Source organism: Canis lupus, chromosome 27, assembly GCF_011100685.1.
Source record: "Canis lupus familiaris isolate Mischka breed German Shepherd chromosome 27, alternate assembly UU_Cfam_GSD_1.0, whole genome shotgun sequence".
NCBI lineage: Eukaryota > Metazoa > Chordata > Mammalia > Carnivora > Canidae > Canis > Canis lupus.
This window is the reverse complement of record NC_049248.1, coordinates 12,310,022-12,331,528: the sequence shown is the minus strand read 5'-3', so window position 1 is coordinate 12,331,528 and position 21,507 is coordinate 12,310,022. Positions and strand designations below refer to the sequence as shown.

Genomic DNA, 21,507 nt, shown 5'->3' with positions numbered 1-21,507 from the left:
TCAAAAGAAAAATGAATGGGGAAATTGTGTACCACAGTTAACAAAACTCAAGTTTATATGATCAATAGACTCTTGCTTTTCCTATCTCTTAGTGACTTAAGTTTTTTAAAAAATGTTAAAAGAGACTGCTTAAGAACTCAATTAAAACTATATTTAAAAAAAAAGTCACGCATCTTTCCCACCCTTTAAAAGTACTGTTTAGCTTTTAATGTGATAATGTCTCTCAGTTAACGTAAGTCTCAATGTCAATTTTTATTTGGTCTCAATAAATAGTTCGCTTTCTTTTAGAACTTATTCTACATTTAAGTTTCTGTTTCCCAAGGAGGTCAATTACAGAACATGGGGGTGGGAAGCAGAGGCCACACAGGGCTAAGGGCCGTCTTGGTCTCTTCCCACATTCCAAATCCAGCCCCAGCTTTGTTCTTCCTTTGGACAGACATCCGTCTTCGGAAATGCTTCAGTGTTTTACATAAAGCTTCACCCTCTTCCATATTCTAAAAGTCAGAACTACCAATTCCTCTCATTGGAGAGCATTCTCATAGCTGTATAAATTAGTACTGTCCCTAGGGCAAAATCTGCTGTTGCAAATTCGTTTCTCCAAAGAAGATATACAAATGGACAATAAGTACATGAAAAGATGTTCCCCATCATTAGTCATCAGGGAACTGGAAATCAAAACCATAAGGAGATACTATTTACACTTACTAGGATGGCTAAAATAAAATGGCAGACAGTAGTGAGGACGTGGAGAAACGAAAATCCTCGTGCACTGCTAGTGGTCACAGAAAATAGTATAGTGCTTCAAAAACAGTTTGGCAGTTTCCCAAAAAGTTAAATTTAGAAGTACCATTTATTTTTTTCTCTTTTTTAAGATTTTATTTATTTATTCATGAGAGACACACATAGAGAGAGGCAGAGACACAGGCAGAGGGAGAAGCAGGCTCCATGCAGGGAGCCTGATGTGGGATTTGATCCCGGGACTCCAGGATCACATCCTGGGCCGAAGGCAGGCTCCAAACCACTGAGCCACCTGGGGATCCCCTGGAAGTGCCATTTAATTCAGCAATTTTACTCCTAGGTATATGCCCAAGAGAACAAAAACATAGGTTCATGCAAAAACTTGCACACAAATGTTCATGGCAATATTACTCATGATAGATAAAAAGCACAAACACCCCAAATGTCCATTAATGGATGCATGGATAAACAAAATGTATATCCCTACAATGGAATATTATTGAGCCATAAAAAGGGCACACAATACTGATCTGAGCTACAAATGCAATGAGCCTTGAAAACATCATGCTAAGTGAAAGAAGCTACACACAAAAGGCCACATGTTATATGATTCCATGTAAATGAAATGCCTAGAACATGCAATCCAGAAAGACAGAAAGTAGATTAGCAGTTGCCAGGAAATAGAGGTTTGGGGGTGACTGCTAACTTATATGGGGTTTCTTTTTAGGGTGATGGGAATATTCTGAAATTACAGGGTGTTAGATGAACAACTTTGTGAGTATACTAAAAACCACTGAACGATATCACTATAAAAGGGTGAGAGGTACCTTTAAATCAAGTTCTCAGCAAACTCCCAGAACCTTCCTTGCTTGTTCTTAAACTGACCCCTTAATGGTCGCATTCTTAATCTTGCTCCTGACTGGAGGCACCTTCTTCTTTTTAAACATTTAAATAAAATTTAAATTCAAGTTTTTATTTAAATAAGTTAACATACAGTGTTGTATTAGTTTCAGGTGTACAATATAGTGATCAGCACTTACATACAACACCTGGTGCTCATCTGGACAAGTGCACTCCTTAACTCCCATCATCCGATTAGTTCATCCTCCTCCCATGCCCCCTCTGGTAACCATCAGTTTGTTCTCTAGAGTTAAGAGTCTGTTTCTTGGTTTGCCTTTCTCTCCCCACCCCCAACTCATTTATTTTGTTTTTTTTTTTTTTTTTTTAATTCCACATGTGAATGAAATCATATGGTATTAGTCTTTCTCTGACTTATTTCACTTAGCTTAATACTCTAGCTCCATCTAAATGTTGTCACAAGTGGCAAGATTTCTTTTTTATGGCTCAGTAATATTCCATTATATATACATACACACACCACATATTCTTTACCCATTCATCAGGTGATGGACACTTGGGTTCTTTCCATAATTTAATGCCTATTATTGATAATGCTCCAATAAACATAGGGATGCATGGATCCCTCTGAATTAGAATTTTTATATTCTTTGGTAAATAACCTAGTAGTGCAATTGCTATATCATAGCATAATTCTATTTTTAACTTCTTGAGGAACCTCCATACTGTTTTTCAGAGTGGCTGCACCAGCTTGCATTCCTTCAACAGCAGAGGCACCTTCTTCTTAAGATCTTTCATCTACTCTCAGAACCTGGTTCTTAGGGTTAGTTGCTCTAGCTTTCACACATCAGTTATCATCTGAATTTGTCTTTGCCTCACATGTTTAGTAGTCTCCACTTCAGAGAGTTGAGTGCCCCTTGCCACCAGTTTGGCATGTTCTGACCAAGCCTCTATCTTCTATATCCCTACCGCATCTTTACTGCTTGATCTCCACTGGGGATTCACAGATTATGAAAGTTAGTGTGTGCTAGGCTGCGACAAAAACTTTTCTGGGTCTACTCCGTATTTTCTTGAGTTTCTCACCCTCCTCCAGATCATCATTCCCACAGAGGATTTGAGACCTCCCTGAGGCAATCTTCTCTAGGATGCCTCTCTCTTGCATAATGGACACACAATGGAAAGATGTTTTCATTAATTATACCATGGGCTAAATGACACCAATTACCACAAATTGGACACTTTGAAGTAATCCTGTTTCCAAAGACAACAGTTTGCAACAGCTTATAAAAGTACACATTTGCCATTTATCTCATATCATACCTTTGGTCTGTAAATCAAACAAGAATGGAAGTTCCTCTCTGGCAAATCTCAATCTACATGATCTATCAAAACCAAAACCTGAAATCCATGCTAGTGGGACTTTCTGTAATATATGTGCATATTAGGATGATTAGGTAGGCCAAATATTCAGTTATTCCCAGTTGTTTTAATTAATGTAATAAAATAACGTTTTATTTGAAAAAATAAACTACTATTCCAACTATTATCCCTTGAGTATCTATTAAATGTTAGGCATTGTTCTATGTACCACACACACATCTTTGTTCCTCATAAAAGTCCTATAGGGAAAATGTTACTCTCTTACTAGAGATGTGGAACTGGAGACACAGAGATCACAAAATGTGCCTAGGGTCACAGAGCCAGTACTAGCAGTGAAGCCAGAATTCAAACCCATGCTTCTCCACCTAATCTTCCCCTATCTTTTCCACAGAGCTAATTAATTTGAATATCAATTCATTTCAGTTAAATACATACCATGCTGAACAATGTCTTCAATATTTTTTTTGAAATCCTTAATGGATGAACTGAAATAGTAATCGTGGATAGCTTTCAAGTGGTGTGAAAGAACACACTTTTGTTTCTACTTTAACTACCAAGATTTATTTTTTTTTAATAACCAAAATAACAAATTGCCAGATATAGCCTGGATATCTACAAAACAAAAACTGAGAGGAGACCAGAGGGAATAAATTTGTCAGCAGATAAACTGAAATGACATTTTCACTGGCAAAGTCTGTTTGCACACTTTGGACAGTGACATGTCCCTTGTACAAGCATTTCATAATCCTTGACATCACCAAGGGGCTTTAACACAGAATGCTGGAGCTAGCTGAAAGGGTCCGTTACAGACAAAGACTACTCCAGAGAGCTCAAGCAGCTTTGCGCGAGCCCACTTGGCTGGTATGGCCAGGGCCAGGGCCAGGTTCCACATCTCCCGGTCACTGCCAACCATCTCAGGAACGAAAGTTGGCCAGTGACATTTCTTTTTCCACAGTTAGTTCTACCTTGTCAAGTGAGTTAAACTGTGTAAAAACTATTACCTAAAGTTTTTCAAGTCACCATTTCTGTCCAAAAAAAAAAAAAAAAAAAAAAATCTGTTGTTAATGGATGTCAAAGTCAAATCAAACATCTCTACTCCATTAGGAATAGGAACCTGCTCAGGTGGGCTTATGTCTGCAATTAGGAGGTTATCAGTCAAAATTGTGCACATTTTCTACTTCCTTCTGGAATTACGTAAACCTTCCCCGGGTCCTTATTAGTCTGCCATTTCCTGTTGCGAAAGGAACAAACAATGGGCAGACTGTCACCAATGTTTTCATTAATTACAACACAGGCTGAATGGCATTGATTACCACATAATGGACATTTTGAAGTGACCCTGTTTCCTTTTTTCAAACAATGTATCTAAACGTCTCCTAAAAGCAGCACATTTTATTTGGGTCTCCAAGAGAATTAAGACATACCAGGATCTCAGGAATTTGAATTGCATCACTTTGTTCCAATACTCATTTTATGACTTGCCCAACTTCCCTGACCGCCTTCCTACCCTCTGTATTAGGTCTGGGAGGGAAGATAGGAGAAAACTCTCAAGACCTTTAAGCAGTTCCCAATGCTAAATAAATGAAAGTTGGGCCATGACTTCCTCCCTCCATATCCCTCAGAAAAGGGCTAGTGAGTCTCTGAAAGGGAGCAAAGAAAGAAAATGATCAGGGTAAAAAGAAAAGTTTGGGGCAGAAATCCCAGTTCTCCCTCCCCTTGGGAGAGTCTTCCCTGTACATTAAACAAGATAGTAGCTCAGAGCAGACACGATCTGCCTTGAGAAGTCTCTGTTCTGCTTCCTCTCTAGATAGAGCTGCTGCAGTCAGTCCTAGAGGGAGAGTGGGGGGAGCCTCAAACCCCTCAAGCATAGGTCTCCTCTTTGGCTTCCCCACCTGCTCCTCTCCCTGTCCACTCTATTACCAGTCCCGCAAGATACTGGTAAAAGGCTCTCTTCTCAAAAAAGTGATCAGCGGAGAGTGTGGAAAGTTAGCGTCAATGAAGGCAGAGTTGGCATTTTAAATGTGTAAATGTGGGATCTTCAGGGTGATTTTTTTTTTAAGTGTGGCTGCATCCTGTCAGGATTGCTTTTGAAATACAAAGTATAGCATGAAATTATGAAGGGAATATTGTAAAGGAACGCTGTGTCAGGGAAAGCATGTGAGCACTGCACACAAACAAGAGGAGGTGGGAAGTAAAAGCATTGGGATAAAGAATGGAAGAGAAAGAAAGAACAGCAGAAAAAACATGGGTCTTAGATCTGGGAGTCCCAGCTCTATCATTTCACAACTGGGTAACCCTGAATGGTTTAACTTTCAGGTCTTTGAGTGTCAGTTTCTTTTTCTGTCCAATGTAGATGACAGTGCATGTAAAATACCTATTCCACACCTGGCACACGGTCAACATGTAAAAAGTGACAGCTTTATTATTATTACTATTACTACTATGTTGAGAGAGAATCTGGAGAAGCTGTGCTGGTAGATGGAGCAGGTGGATGGTGAAGAAAATCTGGGAGCCACGTCACTAAACTGGACTCCTCTTCCAGGACTAAAGGGAAATAAAAGTAAGTCTTGTATGGACCTAAATGACACATTGAATATTTAAAAGCTGAGCTACAGTGACTAAAACAATGTCAAACTGGGTCATGTGCCCTATACTTCCATTTATGTACCCCAACTGACAACACAATCCCTCTTCTGATTCAGAGTAGAAAACAGATCTTAGAGGTGGTATGGAGGTAAATATTTTACCATCAAAATTCTCTACTCTGCATGTGAAGAAAGAATGCAAGAATACTAAGATATAATAATTTGGTGTATCTCAGCTGATGCCAGTGTGCACGCTCCCAAGCACTATGCTGGATGACCTCGTGGGACCCATAGGAGGCCCCCAGCGTTACCCATGCAGAAGGCTGGGGTGACAACTCAGACCAATACACACATTCACCCAGCAAACACCTCCTGAGCATGGGGGAGAAGTGAGGCAGGGATCTCTTCTCCCCAGGAAACCAGGAATGCTTCCTGCACAGGCTGTTGGCATAGACTGACAGGATTGCTGGATCCCCCAGGAGGGAAGATGGGAGGACACACAGAGTGGCAGTGGAGACCAGAGAGCAACGTGAACATGGTGGATGTGGGAGGATACGACTGGGACTACTACACGATGGAAAGGCAGATGAGGGAGTGCTCAGAGAGACTCTGGGTCTCAGCAAGGATGAAGAGAGCATGGCTGAGGGGCCTCAGGGGTGGGGTGAGGCCATTCTTAAAACTACGCTCTGTGCTACTAATACTCATACACAGCCACATCACTTCCTCCTGGTCCTGCTGCATCTGAGATAATTGTCTTTTACTCCCTAAAATAATCCTTTCATTTACACAGCTCCCTGTAGTCCTGCAGAGTACCTTCACATTCATTATCCCACTTGCTCTGGGCTGCAGGGGGGCTGTCCCCCTTAACTTTCTGTGTAAGCAGTTCCTAGTAATGGTTTGAAATGACTGTAGACAAGTAGAAAGCTCTCCACTCATGTGCAGAATGAACTGTGGGGTAATGCCAGGATGGTATCTAAAGGCTTACAATATTAAAATATAGTCTGTTGGGGTGCCTGGGTGGCTCAGTCGGTTAAGCATCCAATTCTTGATTTCAGCTCAGGTCATGATCTCAGGGTCAGGAGGAAGACTGAGCCTCATATGTTGGTTCTGTGCTCAGAAGGGAGTCTGCCTCTCTCTCTCTCCCTCTGCCCCTAACCCTGCTTGCGCTCGTGCTCCCTCTCTCAAAAATAAATAAATCTTTAAAATATAGTTTGTCAACACGGGCAGAAAAAAGTTAACTGCTGCCTCAAGCTCTAGGAACACATCCTAGAAAATCTTTTGGGAATCCTTGAGACCTGAACGACTTAGCAATATTTTAAAAATGTGGATCTCCAAGTGTCCTCCCAACTAACAACAGAGATAGTAAGTAAGTCTCCAGTTCAGAACATCCAGATAAGTATGACAATGAGCAGACTGTTAATAAGGACAAGAATCTTAGGCAGTGTATCTGTCATTGGTCAAAAAACTTGATAAATTTTAGGTATAGACAGAATTTTGAGGAACAGTCTCCTAGTTCACTCAGTACTAGCCAGATCTTTATTTTAAAAGTTCTTTTTTTAATATTTATTTATTTATTTATTTATTTATTTATTTATTTATTTATTTATTTATTTATTTATTTATGATAGTCACAGAGAGAGAGAGAGAGAGAGAGAGGCAGAGACACAGGCAGAGGGAGAAGCAGGCTCCATGCACCGGGAGCCCGACGTGGGATTCGATTCCGGGTCTCCAGGATCGCGCCCTGGGCCAAAGGCAGGCGCCAAACCACTGCGCCACCCAGGGATCCCCTAAAAGTTCTTTTCTTGAAAGGTTTTCCTGGCCTACACAATCTACAATTTCAATCCCACTAACATTTCAAATCCCTTTTCTTGCTTTATATTTTCATTCTTGGTACTTATCTTACATGCTATAGGTTTTACTTTTTTACCTTTATTGTCTGTTTCCCCAGACATGAGGAAATAATTCTATTTTGTTCAGTGATACATCCTCAACACCTAAAACAGAGCCTGGCACAGAGCTAAATGAGTTCATAAATGAAGTAGACATGTAAAGGCACATACAAACTTCTGAAAGGCAGGTTTTTTTTTTTTTTAAGATTTTATTTATTTATTCATGAGAGACAGAGAGAGAGAGGCAAGACACGAGGCAGAGAGAGAGAAGCAGGCTCCATGCAGGGAGCCGGATGTGGAACTTGATCCTGGGACTCCAGGATCATGCCCCGGGCTGAAGGCAGGCGCTCAACCGCTGAGCCACTCAGGCATCCCTGAAAGGCATGTTCTTATCTCAGTGAGTCAGAATTCTGCAGCCAGGGAGACAGAACCCTAATAAGACTCATATATTTTGAAGGGGAAAAAAAAGAACAGAGGTAGTCCACGTTGGGAAAAAAGTATGTATGTTCGAGATAGACATATGTCAGACGTTGAAAATAGAATGAAGCAGGCTAAAAACAAATACCACCAATCATCTCATCATTAAAGGGCAACCACAACTAATTGTCATGTTTCCCTTGAATCTTTTTCTTTAAATATATTTAACATAGTTGAAGTCATATTGACTGCATAATGCTGTATTCTGCTTTTTTCACTTAATGTGAAAACCTTAAGCGTTTTCATAGTATCACTTGGTATTCATTGACAGGACTTAGATCAAGTGAAATTTATCATGAAAATTTGCCCTTCTGCATCTCAAATTTGGGCTACAGATCCATCTAGGAATAACAGCTGAAAGAGGACACATGTGTTCAAAGTGTAGCTCAAGATGTAATACAGCCTTGGGTATGCATATAGACTATATTTCCCAGCCTCCTTTGGAGTTAACTGCAGCCAGGAGATTGAGTTCCAGCCAATGATGGGTGACACTTATGGGTTTGGTCCACAGAATCTCCCATCTGTGCTATTCCATTCCCTTTCCTCTTTTACCAAGTGGGTGCCATCAAGAAGTGGTCTTTGGTTGGGTATGGCAGAGCCACAAGATGGGAGGAGACTAAATCCCTGAACTCAAGGCGGGGAGACTCACCTACTAACATCCAGAAACATCCACCCTGAACATGAGCAAGAAATAAGCTTCTGTTGCATTTGAGCCATTACACATTTCTTCATCTATTTATAGCTGCAGTCTAGCTTACCCTACCTAAAACAACTCTCAAACCTTTATTTTCCTTAATAGAATAAAGAAGTTTCTCAGGCACCATGATACTGAAATAATTGAAGAATATATTAAGTCTTTTATCTAGCAAACATTTATTACATGTCTACTATGTGCCAGGCATTGTTCCAAGCACTGGAGCAACATTCAAATTTGATAAAATTCCTGGTTTTTCTTCACTAAAAGAGATACAGGACAGGCAATAGCTTTTCCCAGCTCTATTTCCAGTTCTACACCCCACATGTCCTTAATGATGCTTACTCTCTAGCTTATAGACTGCAATTACTCTGGCATTCCAGGGGTAGCACAAGGGGCCTCTACCATTGCCCACTCTGGCAGACTAGAAATGACCTACGGGAGGGAAAGGGACAGGGGCTCTAGTACCTGGCACATGTGGCTAGTACTAGAAAATCTGGCAGCTCCAGGTGTCTAGGGGCATTTCTAGGGCAAGCAAACTATGGGGGAAATAGGGCTGCTGTTCACACATGCTCATATGTCAGTATCCAGAATTAGAATGGAGTTAAATCTTCGAGCAGTCAAATAACTGGGTTTTGCTCCTGCCTCGCCAAAAAATACAAGCCCACATTTCCAAAGGCAAGTAATAAACTAGATTGGGCCCTCTTCCAGGATTTCGCCTTTTGGCAGGACAGTGCTGGTGCAAAGGAAATGTGGGGCCAGGCCCAAGGAAGTACTGTACGGTATACCTTACAGCCAGACAAACCAGAATAAGCCCAATCCCCCATCTGCATTTCCTGCCACCCAAGGGACCATTTGTATTTCTTACCAAAAAGAAAGGTTGCCCAAAGGACAAGAATGGGGGAGAACTATAAATATATTTTAAGGTCTCAACTTGAAATTTACAACAGAGAAACTTGCAAAACAGAAAGGAAACAAAAAAATTTCTTTTAAATACCCTTGGTATGTTAGCAAACAGAAGCCTAACATCACAATGATCTTGTCAAAATTTGTAATTTTAAGTAAACACTGCCAATCCATTTTATAATTTGACGTCAAAAAAACAGAAAACAGTGTGAGGGTAGGTTTAAAAAGCAGCAATAGGAATCTAACAAGACTGAAATTTAAAGGAGATTCAGTTCAAGGTTGTACAGAATAACAGCCTCACCTGGCCAATGGTCCACATGAACCAAGTTTTTAATTGAAGGAGCTCACAATAAATGCTAATGCCACTTCAGACACTGATTCTCTGTGCAACACTGTAAGCAATCCATTTAACCTTGACCAGTATCTTCCACAGCCCCCTGGGAGGAAGCATGGTCCAGGAAGTCAGGTCAAACACTTGGAAAATGGCTCCAATTAGGTCTTAAACATTCTAGTACTGTCAACGAAAGAAATCCCTGCCCAGCTCTGTGTGCCAGCCCATGCCTGGTAGCTCATTCCCTCAAACACCAGCTGAGTGTCTATTGCATGAAAAAGGAATAACTAAAATAAAAATGAAAGATTCTAAAGAAGTAGAACATAAGTAGTATGGTAAAGTCGGAAAGAGGGCTGGCGATCTTCTATCATATTTTAATAATTTCATTTTTTAAAAAAAGATTTTATTTATTTATTTGAGAGAGAGCAAGAGAGCACAAGCAGGGGAAGTGGCAGCGGGAGAAGGAGAAGCAATACAAGGCTCAATCCCAGGACCCTGGGATCATGACCTGCGGCAAAGGCAGACATTTAACTCACTGAGCCACCCAGGCACCCCCATATCTTAATCATTTTAACTAGAATAAAAATTTGGGGTAAATCCCAAAGAAACTCAGGGACCTTGTTTTCTTTATTTGTGTCATGAAAGGGTTGAATCAGAAAAACTTTACCGTCTCTTTGTAATCCCACGGCTTTCACAGAACTAAAACTTTCTTACCTATTCATCTGAATCTCCACTGAATGCTTTATATTGGTTTGTGCTAAAACAGCATGCTATCAACACATCCAACAATGAAAAACACAGACCAGCAGAATCATAGTACGAATTTAATCTCAAGGACTTAGATCCAGCACACAATAACTAGAACAAAATAAATCTAGTGGTTTTATCTTACTTAAGAGGGTATTCCAGGGATACCTGGGCGGCGCAGTGGGTGAGCGTCTGCCTTTGGCTCAGGTCGTGATCCTGGGATCCGGGATCGAGTCCTACATCGGGCTCCCTGCATTGAGTCTGCTTCTCCCTCTGCCTGTGTCTCTGCCTCTCTCTCTCTCTCTCTCTCTGTGTCTCTCATGAATAAAAAAATCTTTTAAGAAAAAAAAAAAAAAAAGAAAGAAAGTATTCCAATCTAGGAATACACTTACTCACTGACAGCAACTATAGTGAGGCAGAAACATGATCTAGGTCAGTGACAAGAGCTGCTCCAAATGTCTCAACTATGACTTCCTGGGACTGTGTATTTGCCACCTGCCCTCCCCTCCCAAAAACCCTGTCCCTGGGGAAGGCACCCTCATTAGGAAGATGAATGTTCCTTTCGATTTTCAGTTAATCCATATTTCCATGGCTGGATATGACCTAAAACTGAAAGTGTCTGCCTGCCAACTTGAACCTAGAAATAATGAGATATCACAGAAAAAACACTGAAATGACAAGAGCGATACATCCGCAGCCTAGAAGCCAAGGACTAATCATTCACTGCCATTCAGTTTCACATTTCTCATGATCCACGTTCCCAGGCACTGGTTTATTATTCACAAAGCAGAATAAACAATTAACTACAAAAAATCACACATATCACATATCCGTGGCATGAAAGAAATGCAGGGCTTGAGAGATACCAGAGTGGGTAAAAAATTGTGTCTTGCCACTACTTAGTTCTTTATCATACTTGGGTTATTGAGAGTAGAGCTTAAAACAAGCCAATATTCAGGCTGCTGCTGGTATCAAGAAATTACATATAGGCCAATTCATGGCATTAGGGTTAGGCTTTTCTCCTTAGTCATTATTTATATTAAAAACAATGAAAAGAGCCAACACTATAATGTTTACCATATGGCAGACACGGTCCTAAATGCTTCATGGCAAGTAACTCATTCAACCCTCTCCAAAACTTTCTGAGGTGGATACTATTCTTACTTCATTTAACAGAAGAAACTGCAGCTCAGAAGAACTGAGTTACTTGTTCAAGGTCACACAGCTAGTTAGAGGCAGTGCCAGTATTTGAACCCAGGCAATGAGGCTCTGGAGTCTGCACGCAGAACCACTATGCAGAAGTGCCCACATAAAAAAAAAAAAAAAAAAAAAAAAAAGAAGTGCCCACAATATAAGGTACACATTATTGTCCCTTTGCTGAGCCCTCCATGATTCCCAGTGCTCACAACTGTACTCCTACCCAGCGGTCACTCTCAACCAATGACCTCCCCTCTTCTTCAGAGGGAATACATGGGCTCCTTGGGTGTGGCTGATCCATGCCAATTATCCTCTTTTAATAAAATTGTCCAAATTCTCACCATTCTCTCAAAACAAATGCTCCAGGGCTCTAAATCCCACCCTCTCTTGCTGCCTCAGGAACCCTGCTCTAAGACCTCTTCTATCCTTCATCTTTGATCTCTTTTGTCTCTTCTCCATCAACCTGTGAACATGTTCAAGTATACTATCTGCAAAATAAAACACCAAACCTTCCTATGATCTTCAACCACTTTTCATTCCATAATTTTGGCCACTACCTCACTCTGTGACCCTGGATAACTTGCTCACCCTCTCTACTAGGCTTCAATTTCTGCATCTAAATAATGAGGGCGCTGGACCAGGTCTCTATGGTACTCTGAACTCCCCAATGTTCCATGGCTCTTAATGCAGAGTTAGAGTTTTTTTTAACAAGTTTACTTTCTTCACTGTCCCCTGAAGCCTCAAAGTTAATTTTCTTCTAAGACTGCCAAGCTGTTCCTGTAGCAAGCAATGCTCCCTCCTCCTATTTTCCGTTCATTTCCTAAACTTTGATTTCCCTTTATAAGTTAGCTTGAACCTCACCTGCTCCTGATCTTTAACTCGTATAGCACCTCAGTTAGGGACCATGATTTAGCAGTCTCCATCAATAGTGCCCTATCTTTCCTACTAGTGTCCTGCATATCTTTGTTCCTGCACTTAGACTAAGCTCTCAGCAAGCAGGCACTTTGTCACCTTTTTCTGTAACCTCTAAGAAACCTCACACTGAGTAGGTCTGCAACAGTGGCTCAGCAATGCTTGTTGGCTGAGGGGTCACCCAGGAACCAATAAAGAAACTAGTGGTCAGTGTGCATTACAAGGCTCTCTGGGAAGGAAGGCTACCTCTATCTTCTACTCCTCTCTCAGACACACCAATTTGTAAGACAGACTTTTCACTCAAGAGCATCATCCAAATTTAGGAACAGGAAAGCTTAGCTAGCTCCTTGATTTTCTTTTATCTGAATCAGAACAGTTCTAGCCATGTTTCCCTTTGATCCAAACTTAAAGTGACTGCAGGTCTGTAACTTTATGAGTCTCTGGTTGATCCAGGTTCTACACTTCCACTAATACATATTCTCCAAGGTTATTAAGTTCCTTACTTTTCAACACATACAGCATTATGTTACTTCCTCACACTTGCAACCAAATTTCCAGGAAACATCTGGAATAATATTAGAGAGTTGGTGTTATATCAAAACTACATCCTCTGCTTTATTCATTTGGAAGTGACTAACTTCAACCTTGAGGTTGGAAGTGAGCACAGATGGATGTGTATGTTTGAAGCGTTTGCTAGCATTTACCAACAGAGATGCCAAGTCACCAATGAAAACCTTAAAACAGTGCTCATCTCCTTCACCTTAGGAAAACTACCAAGGTACCACGTACTATGAGTACTGTTCTCTGATCTGTAATAATCCCGGGTAACTACTGATCGCTCAAAGTGAATCCCAAAGTTCCTCAAACAATTTTAACTCTGTTAAATTTAAATCTGTTAAATGGCTCTCAGTCCTGGTTACATGTCATCTAGAGCACTTTCATAAATACCAAAGCCTAGCTTCCTCCCTTCCTATTCACCACTCTTCAAAGATTTTTATCTAACTGGTTTAGAGTGAGACCCATACATCAGTTACTTTTAAAAGCACTTCGCTATGCTGATAAATTAAGGTATTGTTATTTCAGGTATGACAGCAGCATTACAGCTGTATTTGGGGAAAGCCTTTCTTGGTGGAAAAACTGATGAAATTCAAATAAGGTCTCCGCTTAGTTAATAGTGTGGTACTGTGTTAATTTCCTAATTTTGATCATCGTACTAAGGTTCTGTAAAATGCTCACTTTAGAGGAAAATGTGTGAGGGTACACAGAACTCTTTAGATTATTTTTGTGACTTTTCTCTAATTCACATTTTAAAAAGTTTTTAAAAAGAGTCCTTTATCTTTAAAGATACATACTTAGGGGCGCCTGGGGGGCTCAGCTGGTTAAGCTTCAGTATCAGACTCTTAATTTTGGCTCTTGTCATGATGTCAGGGTCATGAGATTGAGCTCCCCATGGAGCCTGCTTAAGATTCTCCCCCCCCCCCAAAAAAAATGATTCTCTCTCCCTCTCCCTGCACCCCCATGGGGCTTGTGAGCTCTCTCTCTCTCTCTCTCAAAAAAAAAAAAAAAAGAGGGATCCCTGAGTGGCGCAGCGGTTTGGCGCCTGCCTTTGGCCCAGGGCGCGATCCTGGAGACCCAGGATCGAATCCCACATCAGGCTCCCGGTGCATGGAGCCTGCTTCTCCCTCTGCCTGTGTCTCTGCCTCTCTTTCTCTCTGTAACTATCATAAATAAATAAAAATTAAAAAAAAAAGATATATACTTAAATATTTCTGAATGAAATTATATGCCTCAGATTTACTGCAAAATAGATCAGTTGGAGAGGTGGCAGGGAGTGAGTGTGGATATAAATGAAACAAGACCTTACACAAATCAATGCCTGTAGTGAGTAGCTGGGCAATGAGTACATGAAGGTTCACAATATTTGTCTACTTCATTGTGTGCATGTAAAAATTTTTGTCATATATACTGGAGGTAAAAATTCCCAGGTAATTCTAACACACATTTAGGGCTAAGAAATCCTGCTCGAGAATCTTGGAAATGAGGTATAATAAGAGCTCTATCTGGTATAACAAGCTACTAAATACCTGCTCTTTGACGCTGAGCTAGTCATTTAATCTTTCTGTATTATACTTTCCTAAACTACAAAACAATAGAAATGGACTAAAGGATCTTTCAAAAAGAAAATGAGAAGCATTATGAAATAGATTTACTGTTCTAAAATCTTCTAAGAGTTAACATCACAGTTAATTTCTAGCACAATAATCAAAAATGATAAGGTCTTGTGTCTGCAAGAGCAATTCCCAAATAATGTTCTAAAAAACACTACTTTGGGGATCCCTGGGTGGCTCAGCAGTTTAGCGCCTGCCTTTGGCACAGGGCGCGATCCTGGAGCCCCAGGATTGAGTCCCACGTCGGGCTCCCGGCATGGAGCCTGCCTCTCCTTTGCCTGTGTCTCTGCCTCTCTTTTTCTCTATGTCTATCATAAATAAATAAAATCTTTAAAAAATAATAAAAAAATAAAGATACTACTTCTATAAGATATTACCTACAATAAAGGTTCTTAGGTCAAATAAGTTTGGTACCAGTTTTCTTTATTGTAAGATTCCTAAGAACTTTAAATTTAATTACTTTATTTTAAAAATATTTTATTTATTTATTCATGAGAGAAACAGAGAGAGGCAGAGGGAGAAGCAGACTCCCCACTGAGCAGGGAGCCTGATACGGGGCTCAGTCTCAGGGTCCTGGGATCATGCCCTGAGCCAAAGGCAAGTACTCAACCACTGAGCCACCCAGGCACCCCAATCTAAGAACTTTTAAGATAATAAGCATTGTGGGATGCCTGGGTGGCTCAGCGGTTGAGCATCTGCCTTTGACTCAGGGCGTGATCCCAGAGTCCTGGGATCGAGTCCCACATCGGGCTTCCGGAATAGAGCCTGCTTCTCCCTCTGCCTCTCTCTCTCTGTCTCTCATGAATAAATAAATAAAATCTTAAAAAAAAAAAAAGATAATATGCTCTGTGACTTTCCAAGGGTGGTGATGGAATATGCAAAAAGATTGACCTTCTTCACATGGGAGTAGTTTTATAGAATTTATTGTGGAAAACAGTGCTCTAGAGACCAGTGGTTCCCAAATCCCAGGTAATGGAGAATGGATTCAGTATCATTCGGTAAGCTTATTAAAATAATGATTGACAGACCACATCCTAGACCTAGTGGGAGAGGAAAACTCAGCATTAAAACAAACAAATAAAAAACTCAAGAGGTTTTGATACATAGTCACATTTGGGATTTAAATCTCTGTAGAACATAACATAGTAAAGTAAGTTTGTAATGTTTGAAAGGCCACAACAATGCCAACCAATATGAAATAATAATTTGGAATGCTCTCCTAAATAAAGGTATTTAAACCATGAGAGAATCATATATGTATACATTTCATGAAAGGTAAGTAGTAAAATATTTAAGGTGTTGGCAAACTTAAATGTATCAATATAACTAGCAGCAACTTTATAATCTCAAGGATTTACTACATCTGCTATTAACTGTTAATGAATCTGCAGTGATGCTCAATGCTTTACTTGTGTATTTCCTCATATTCACCTTCTCACGCTGACTCAATGACCAGGACTATTTTGTTAAACAACTCTAGGAGGTGCCATTAACATAAGTGATTTCTCCAAGACAGAACTCCTGACCTTTTCTTTATATGATACTACTTCAAAGCATCAGGAATCTCAATCCCTTCTTTATTGAAAACTTTGGAAAATGTATGTACTATACCCTAGTGCTTACAGAGCTGTGCCATGCAGCAGCCCAGTCAATGATATATTTCGGTGTGTGACAGAAGTACCTTTTTTTTTTTATTAATAATTACTAAACATTTGTACCATGCACTTTAGTTTTCTAAGTACTTTCACAGGAATTATCTTGCACCTTCCCTCAGAAAAACTTTGTGGGCTAAATAGGTATAATTGTTTCCATTCAACCAGTAAAAACCACTTAGCTTTTCATGTCCTCATACTGTGAAAAAATAATTGAAAAAGATAGCAAGGTTCCTGCTCTCAAACAACTGATACTCTATTGGGAAACAAAATATATATTACACATAGGAAACCGCTAAAGTCCATTCAAAGATACAATGTTAGCTAGAGCAGATTAGTATGGCAGGACTTTACATACTAACTAAAACGTATTAGTAACTTAATGTTCAATCAACCTTTGGGATAGGTTACTACTGTTTTTCAGATGAGCAAACTGAGACCAGGAGAAGTAACTTATCCAAGCAAATATGTGGTGAACCAGGATTCAAATTCCATGGAGCTGGACTACTCCTTTTCATCCTTAGATTTTACTGCTAGGAAAGACAATCTATCAAGGCAATGGGGACAGATGTCAAGACTAAACCAGAAAATGACTACTTCCTATAAAGCTTGGATCACTGGCTCTACTGCCCAGTAGAAAAGGACTTGGGAGTCAGAGGAAATCACAAAAATGAGCTGGTGATGTTATTTTCCCACACTACATTACCTCTTTGATTCGTTTAACCAAAGCATTCTGATCAAAGGCAACGGCCTCTGCACACTGATGAAGGTGATCCTGATATCGCAGGCAGAGCTGTAACACCTGCTGAGAATCCAATTTCTCCAATTTGGTATTTGTTGGGGAAGTCTGGCCACTCAATAGCCCTTCAAAACAGAAAAAAAAATAAAATAAAATAAAATGGAAGTTACTGTGGAAAAAACTTGTTTTATAAGTAACTTAATCACTGAAGACAAGGTAGGAGACTAAAATTTAACCCTGTATCTTTTGTTATACGCTAATGAAAATTATAGCAACTATCATTTATGGAGCATCTATAATATACCAAACGCTCGGCAAAGTGTTTCATATGCAATAATTCGGTACTCATATTTGCCCTGGAAAGTAAGGTAGGATTAGTCCCGTTTCATAGATAAGAAACTCAAGACACAGAGAGATTAAGTAACTTTCCTAATGTCACACAGTGACTAGTAAATGGTTTCTCCAGAATACAGATCCTGACCTTATGACGCTATTTCAAGGTATTAGGAATATAAATCCCTTCTTGAATTAAAACTTTGGAAGATGTATTTACTTAATTTTTTTAAATAATTACATTGATTATCTGACTTTATTTTATTTTTAAAGATTTTATTTATTTGAGAGAGAGCCAGAGAGATCACAGAGGGAGAGGGAGAAGCCGACTCATTGCCAAGCAGGGAGTCTGATGCTGGGCTCGATCCCAGAACCCTGGGATTGTGACCTGAGCCGAAGGCAGATACTTAACCAATTGAGTACCCAGGCACCCCTGACTGTCTGACTTTAAAACAAAGACTATAGCCAGAGGCAAGGCAGGGCATTACATAATGACAAAGGGATCAATCTAAAAAGAGGCTATAACAATTATAAATACTGATGCACCCAACAACACTGGAGCACCTGGACACATGAAGCAAAAATTAACAAGCATAAGGAAGAAGCTGAAGAGTAGGGGACTTTAATATCATGCTTACATCAATGGATAAATTATTCAGACAAAAAAAAAAATCAATGGCTTGGGACAACACACTCCATCTAACTGATCCAACAACTACACAGAGAGCATTCCATACAAAGATGGCAGAACACACATTCTTTCCAAGTGTGTATGAAGCTTTCTCCAGGATGGAGCATATATTAGGCCATAAAATAAGTCTTAATAAATTTAAGAAGACTGAAATCTTATCAAACTTCTTCTCCAACCACAATGGTATGAAACTAGAAATCAATTATGTGAAAAGAACTGGAAAAAATACAAACATATGGAGGCTAAATAACATGCCACTGAACAGTCAATGAGTCAATGAATAAATAAAAGAGGAAATAAAAAAAATACATGGAGGCAAATGAAATGAAATGGTCCAAAATCTTTGGGACACAGCGAAAGCAGTTCTAAGAGAGAAGCTTACAGTGAAATAGGCCTACTTCAAAAATCAAGACAAATCTCAAACAATCTAACCTCACATCAAAAGGAATTAGAAAAAGAACAACAAGGCCCAAAGTTAGTAAAAGGAAGCAAAGAATAAAGATTAGAGTGAAAAGAAAAGATTAGAGTGGAAATAAATAGATTAAAAAACAAGAAAAAAGATCAATGAAACGGAGAGCTGATTCTTTGAAAAGATAAACAAATTGATAAACCTTTGGCCAGACTCATCAAGAAAAGGAGAGAAGACTCAAATAAAATCAGAAATGAAGGAGAAGAACTAGCAACTGACATCACAAAAATATAAAAAATTATAAGAGACTACAAGGAAAGCTTACATGCCAACAAATTTGGACAACCTAGGAGAAATGGATAAATTCCTAGACACATACAATCTTCCAAAACTGAATAAGGAAAAATAGAAAATTTGAACAAACCAATTACCTGGTATAAAACCGAATCAGTGGTAAAAACAACACAACAACAACAACAATAACTCCTTTCCAATCCAAGTCCAGGACCAGATGGCTTTACAGATGATTGTACCAAATATTTTAAAGAGAGTTAAAATCTATTCTTCTCAAACTATTGGGAAAAAAAAAAAAAAAACAGAAGAGGAAGGAAAACTTCTAAATTCATTCTTCAAGGCCAGTATTACCATTACCAAAACCAAAGATCCTACAAAAAAAAAAGAGAAAACTACAGGCCAATATTGCTAATGAACACAGATACAAAAAATCCTCAACAAGATATTAACAAACCAAATTCAACAATACATTAAAAGATCATTCACCACAATCAAGTGAGGTTTATTTCACAGATACAAGAGTGGTTCAATATTCACAAATCAACCAATGTGATACATCATATTAATAAGAGAAATGATAGAAACCATAAGCTGCTTAGAACTAACTAATCAAAAAAAAAAAAAAAAAAGAACTAACTAATCAATGAGGGGCACCTGGGTGGCTTGGTAGGTTAAGCATGTGCATTTGGCTCAGGTCATGATCCCAGGGTCCTGCGGATCAAGCCCCACCATCAGCCTCCCCTGCTCAGGGGGTAGTTTGCATCTCCTTCTCCCTCTGTCCCTCTTCCCTGCTTGTGCACTTTCTCTCTCAAATAAATAAATAAAATATATTTTTTTAAAAGAATAAATGACTCCAACAAAGCTGCAGGTTATAAAGTTAATATGCAGAAACCTGTTGTACTTCTATACACTTACAAGGAAGTATAAGAGAAATTTTTTAACGAATGAAATACCTAGGAATAAACTTAACCAAGGAGGTGAAAGACCTAAATTCTGAAAACTGTAAGACATTGACGAAATAAACTGAAGATGACTCAAATGGAAATATATACCACATGCAGAGATTGGAAAAATCAGTATTGTTAAAATGTTCATACTTTCCAAAGCAAATCCACAGATTCAGTGCAATCCCTATCAAAATACCAATAGCATTTTTCACGGAACTAGCACAAATAATCCTAAAATTTGTATGGAACCCCATAAGACCTGAAATAGCCAAAGGAATCTTCTAAAATAAGAACAAATCACAACTTCATACTTCAAGATATACTACAAAGCTATAGTGATCAAAATGATGTCATACTGACATAAAAACAAGCCAATGGGACAGGATAGAGAGCCCAGAAACACACCCACACTTATTTGATCAATTAATCTACAAAAGAAGAATCAAGAATATACAATGAGGAAAAGACCGTCTTTTCAATAAGTGGTGCTGGGAAAACTGGACAGCGACATGCAAAAGAATGAAGCTGGACCACTGTTTTATCACCACACACAAAAGTAATTTCAAAATGGATGAAAGACCTAAATGCGCAATCTGAAACCAAAAAAGAAAACATAGTTATCTCTTGGATATCAGCCTTACAACATATTTATGGATATTTCTCCTCAGGCAAGGGAAAGAAATAAACTATTGAGACTATATCAAAATAAAAGGCTTTTGCACAGCAAAAAACAAAGTCCATCAACAAAACAAAAAGGCAACCTAGTGAATGGAAGAAGATATCTGCAAATGATATATCTGAGAAGGGGCTAATATCCAAGAAAGATATTGGAACTTAGACAACACCAAAAAAACTCCACATCAATTTGATTTAAAAATGGGCAAAGGACCTGAATAGACATTTTCCCAAAGAATACAGATGGCTCATAGACACATGGAAAAGATGCTCAACATCGTTAATCATAAGAGAAATGCAAATGCAAATCAAAACCACAATGATGGGCAACCCCGGTGGCGCAGCAGTTTAGCGCCGCCTGCAGCCCGGGGTGTGATCCTGGAGACCCGGGATCGAGTCCCACCATCAGGCTTCCTGCATGGAGCCTGCTTCTCCCTCTGCCTGTGTCTCTGCCTCTCTCTCTCTCTGAATGAATAAATAAATCTTTAAACAAACAAACAAACAAAAAAAACAAAACCACAATGAGATTATCACCTTGCACAAGTCAGAATGACTAGTATTAAAAAGACAAGAAACATGAAGTGTTGGCGAGGATGTAGACAAAAGGGTAGTCTCATGGGTCATAGTAGGAATGTAAACAGGTACAACCACTGTGTAAAACACTTTGGAGGTTCCTAAAAATATTAAAAATAGAAATACCATATGATCCAGTAATTCCACTACTGAAAATTTTCCCAAAGTTAATGAAAACACTAATTTGAAAAGATATATGTACCCTTATGTTTACTGCAGCATCACTCATGATAGCCAAATTATGGAAGCGGCCCAAATGTCCATCAATAGTTGAATAAAGAGGATGTATACATCTAGAAGGCACATGCGTGC

The 21,507-nt window shown here is 39.3% G+C and overlaps 1 protein-coding gene across 7 annotated transcripts in view; it reads right to left on the bottom strand.

The window, feature by feature from the left end:
* BORCS5 (BLOC-1 related complex subunit 5) overlaps positions 1–21,507 on the bottom strand; it is a 112,166-nt gene that overhangs the window by 9,075 nt on the left and 81,584 nt on the right. For all 7 annotated transcript variants that reach the window (XM_038576819.1, XM_038576818.1, XM_038576823.1 and 4 more), the window contains one exon: positions 17,241–17,398. In XM_038576819.1, coding sequence (XP_038432747.1) covers positions 17,241–17,398 — 158 coding nt within the window. The remainder of the gene's footprint in view (positions 1–17,240; positions 17,399–21,507) is intronic.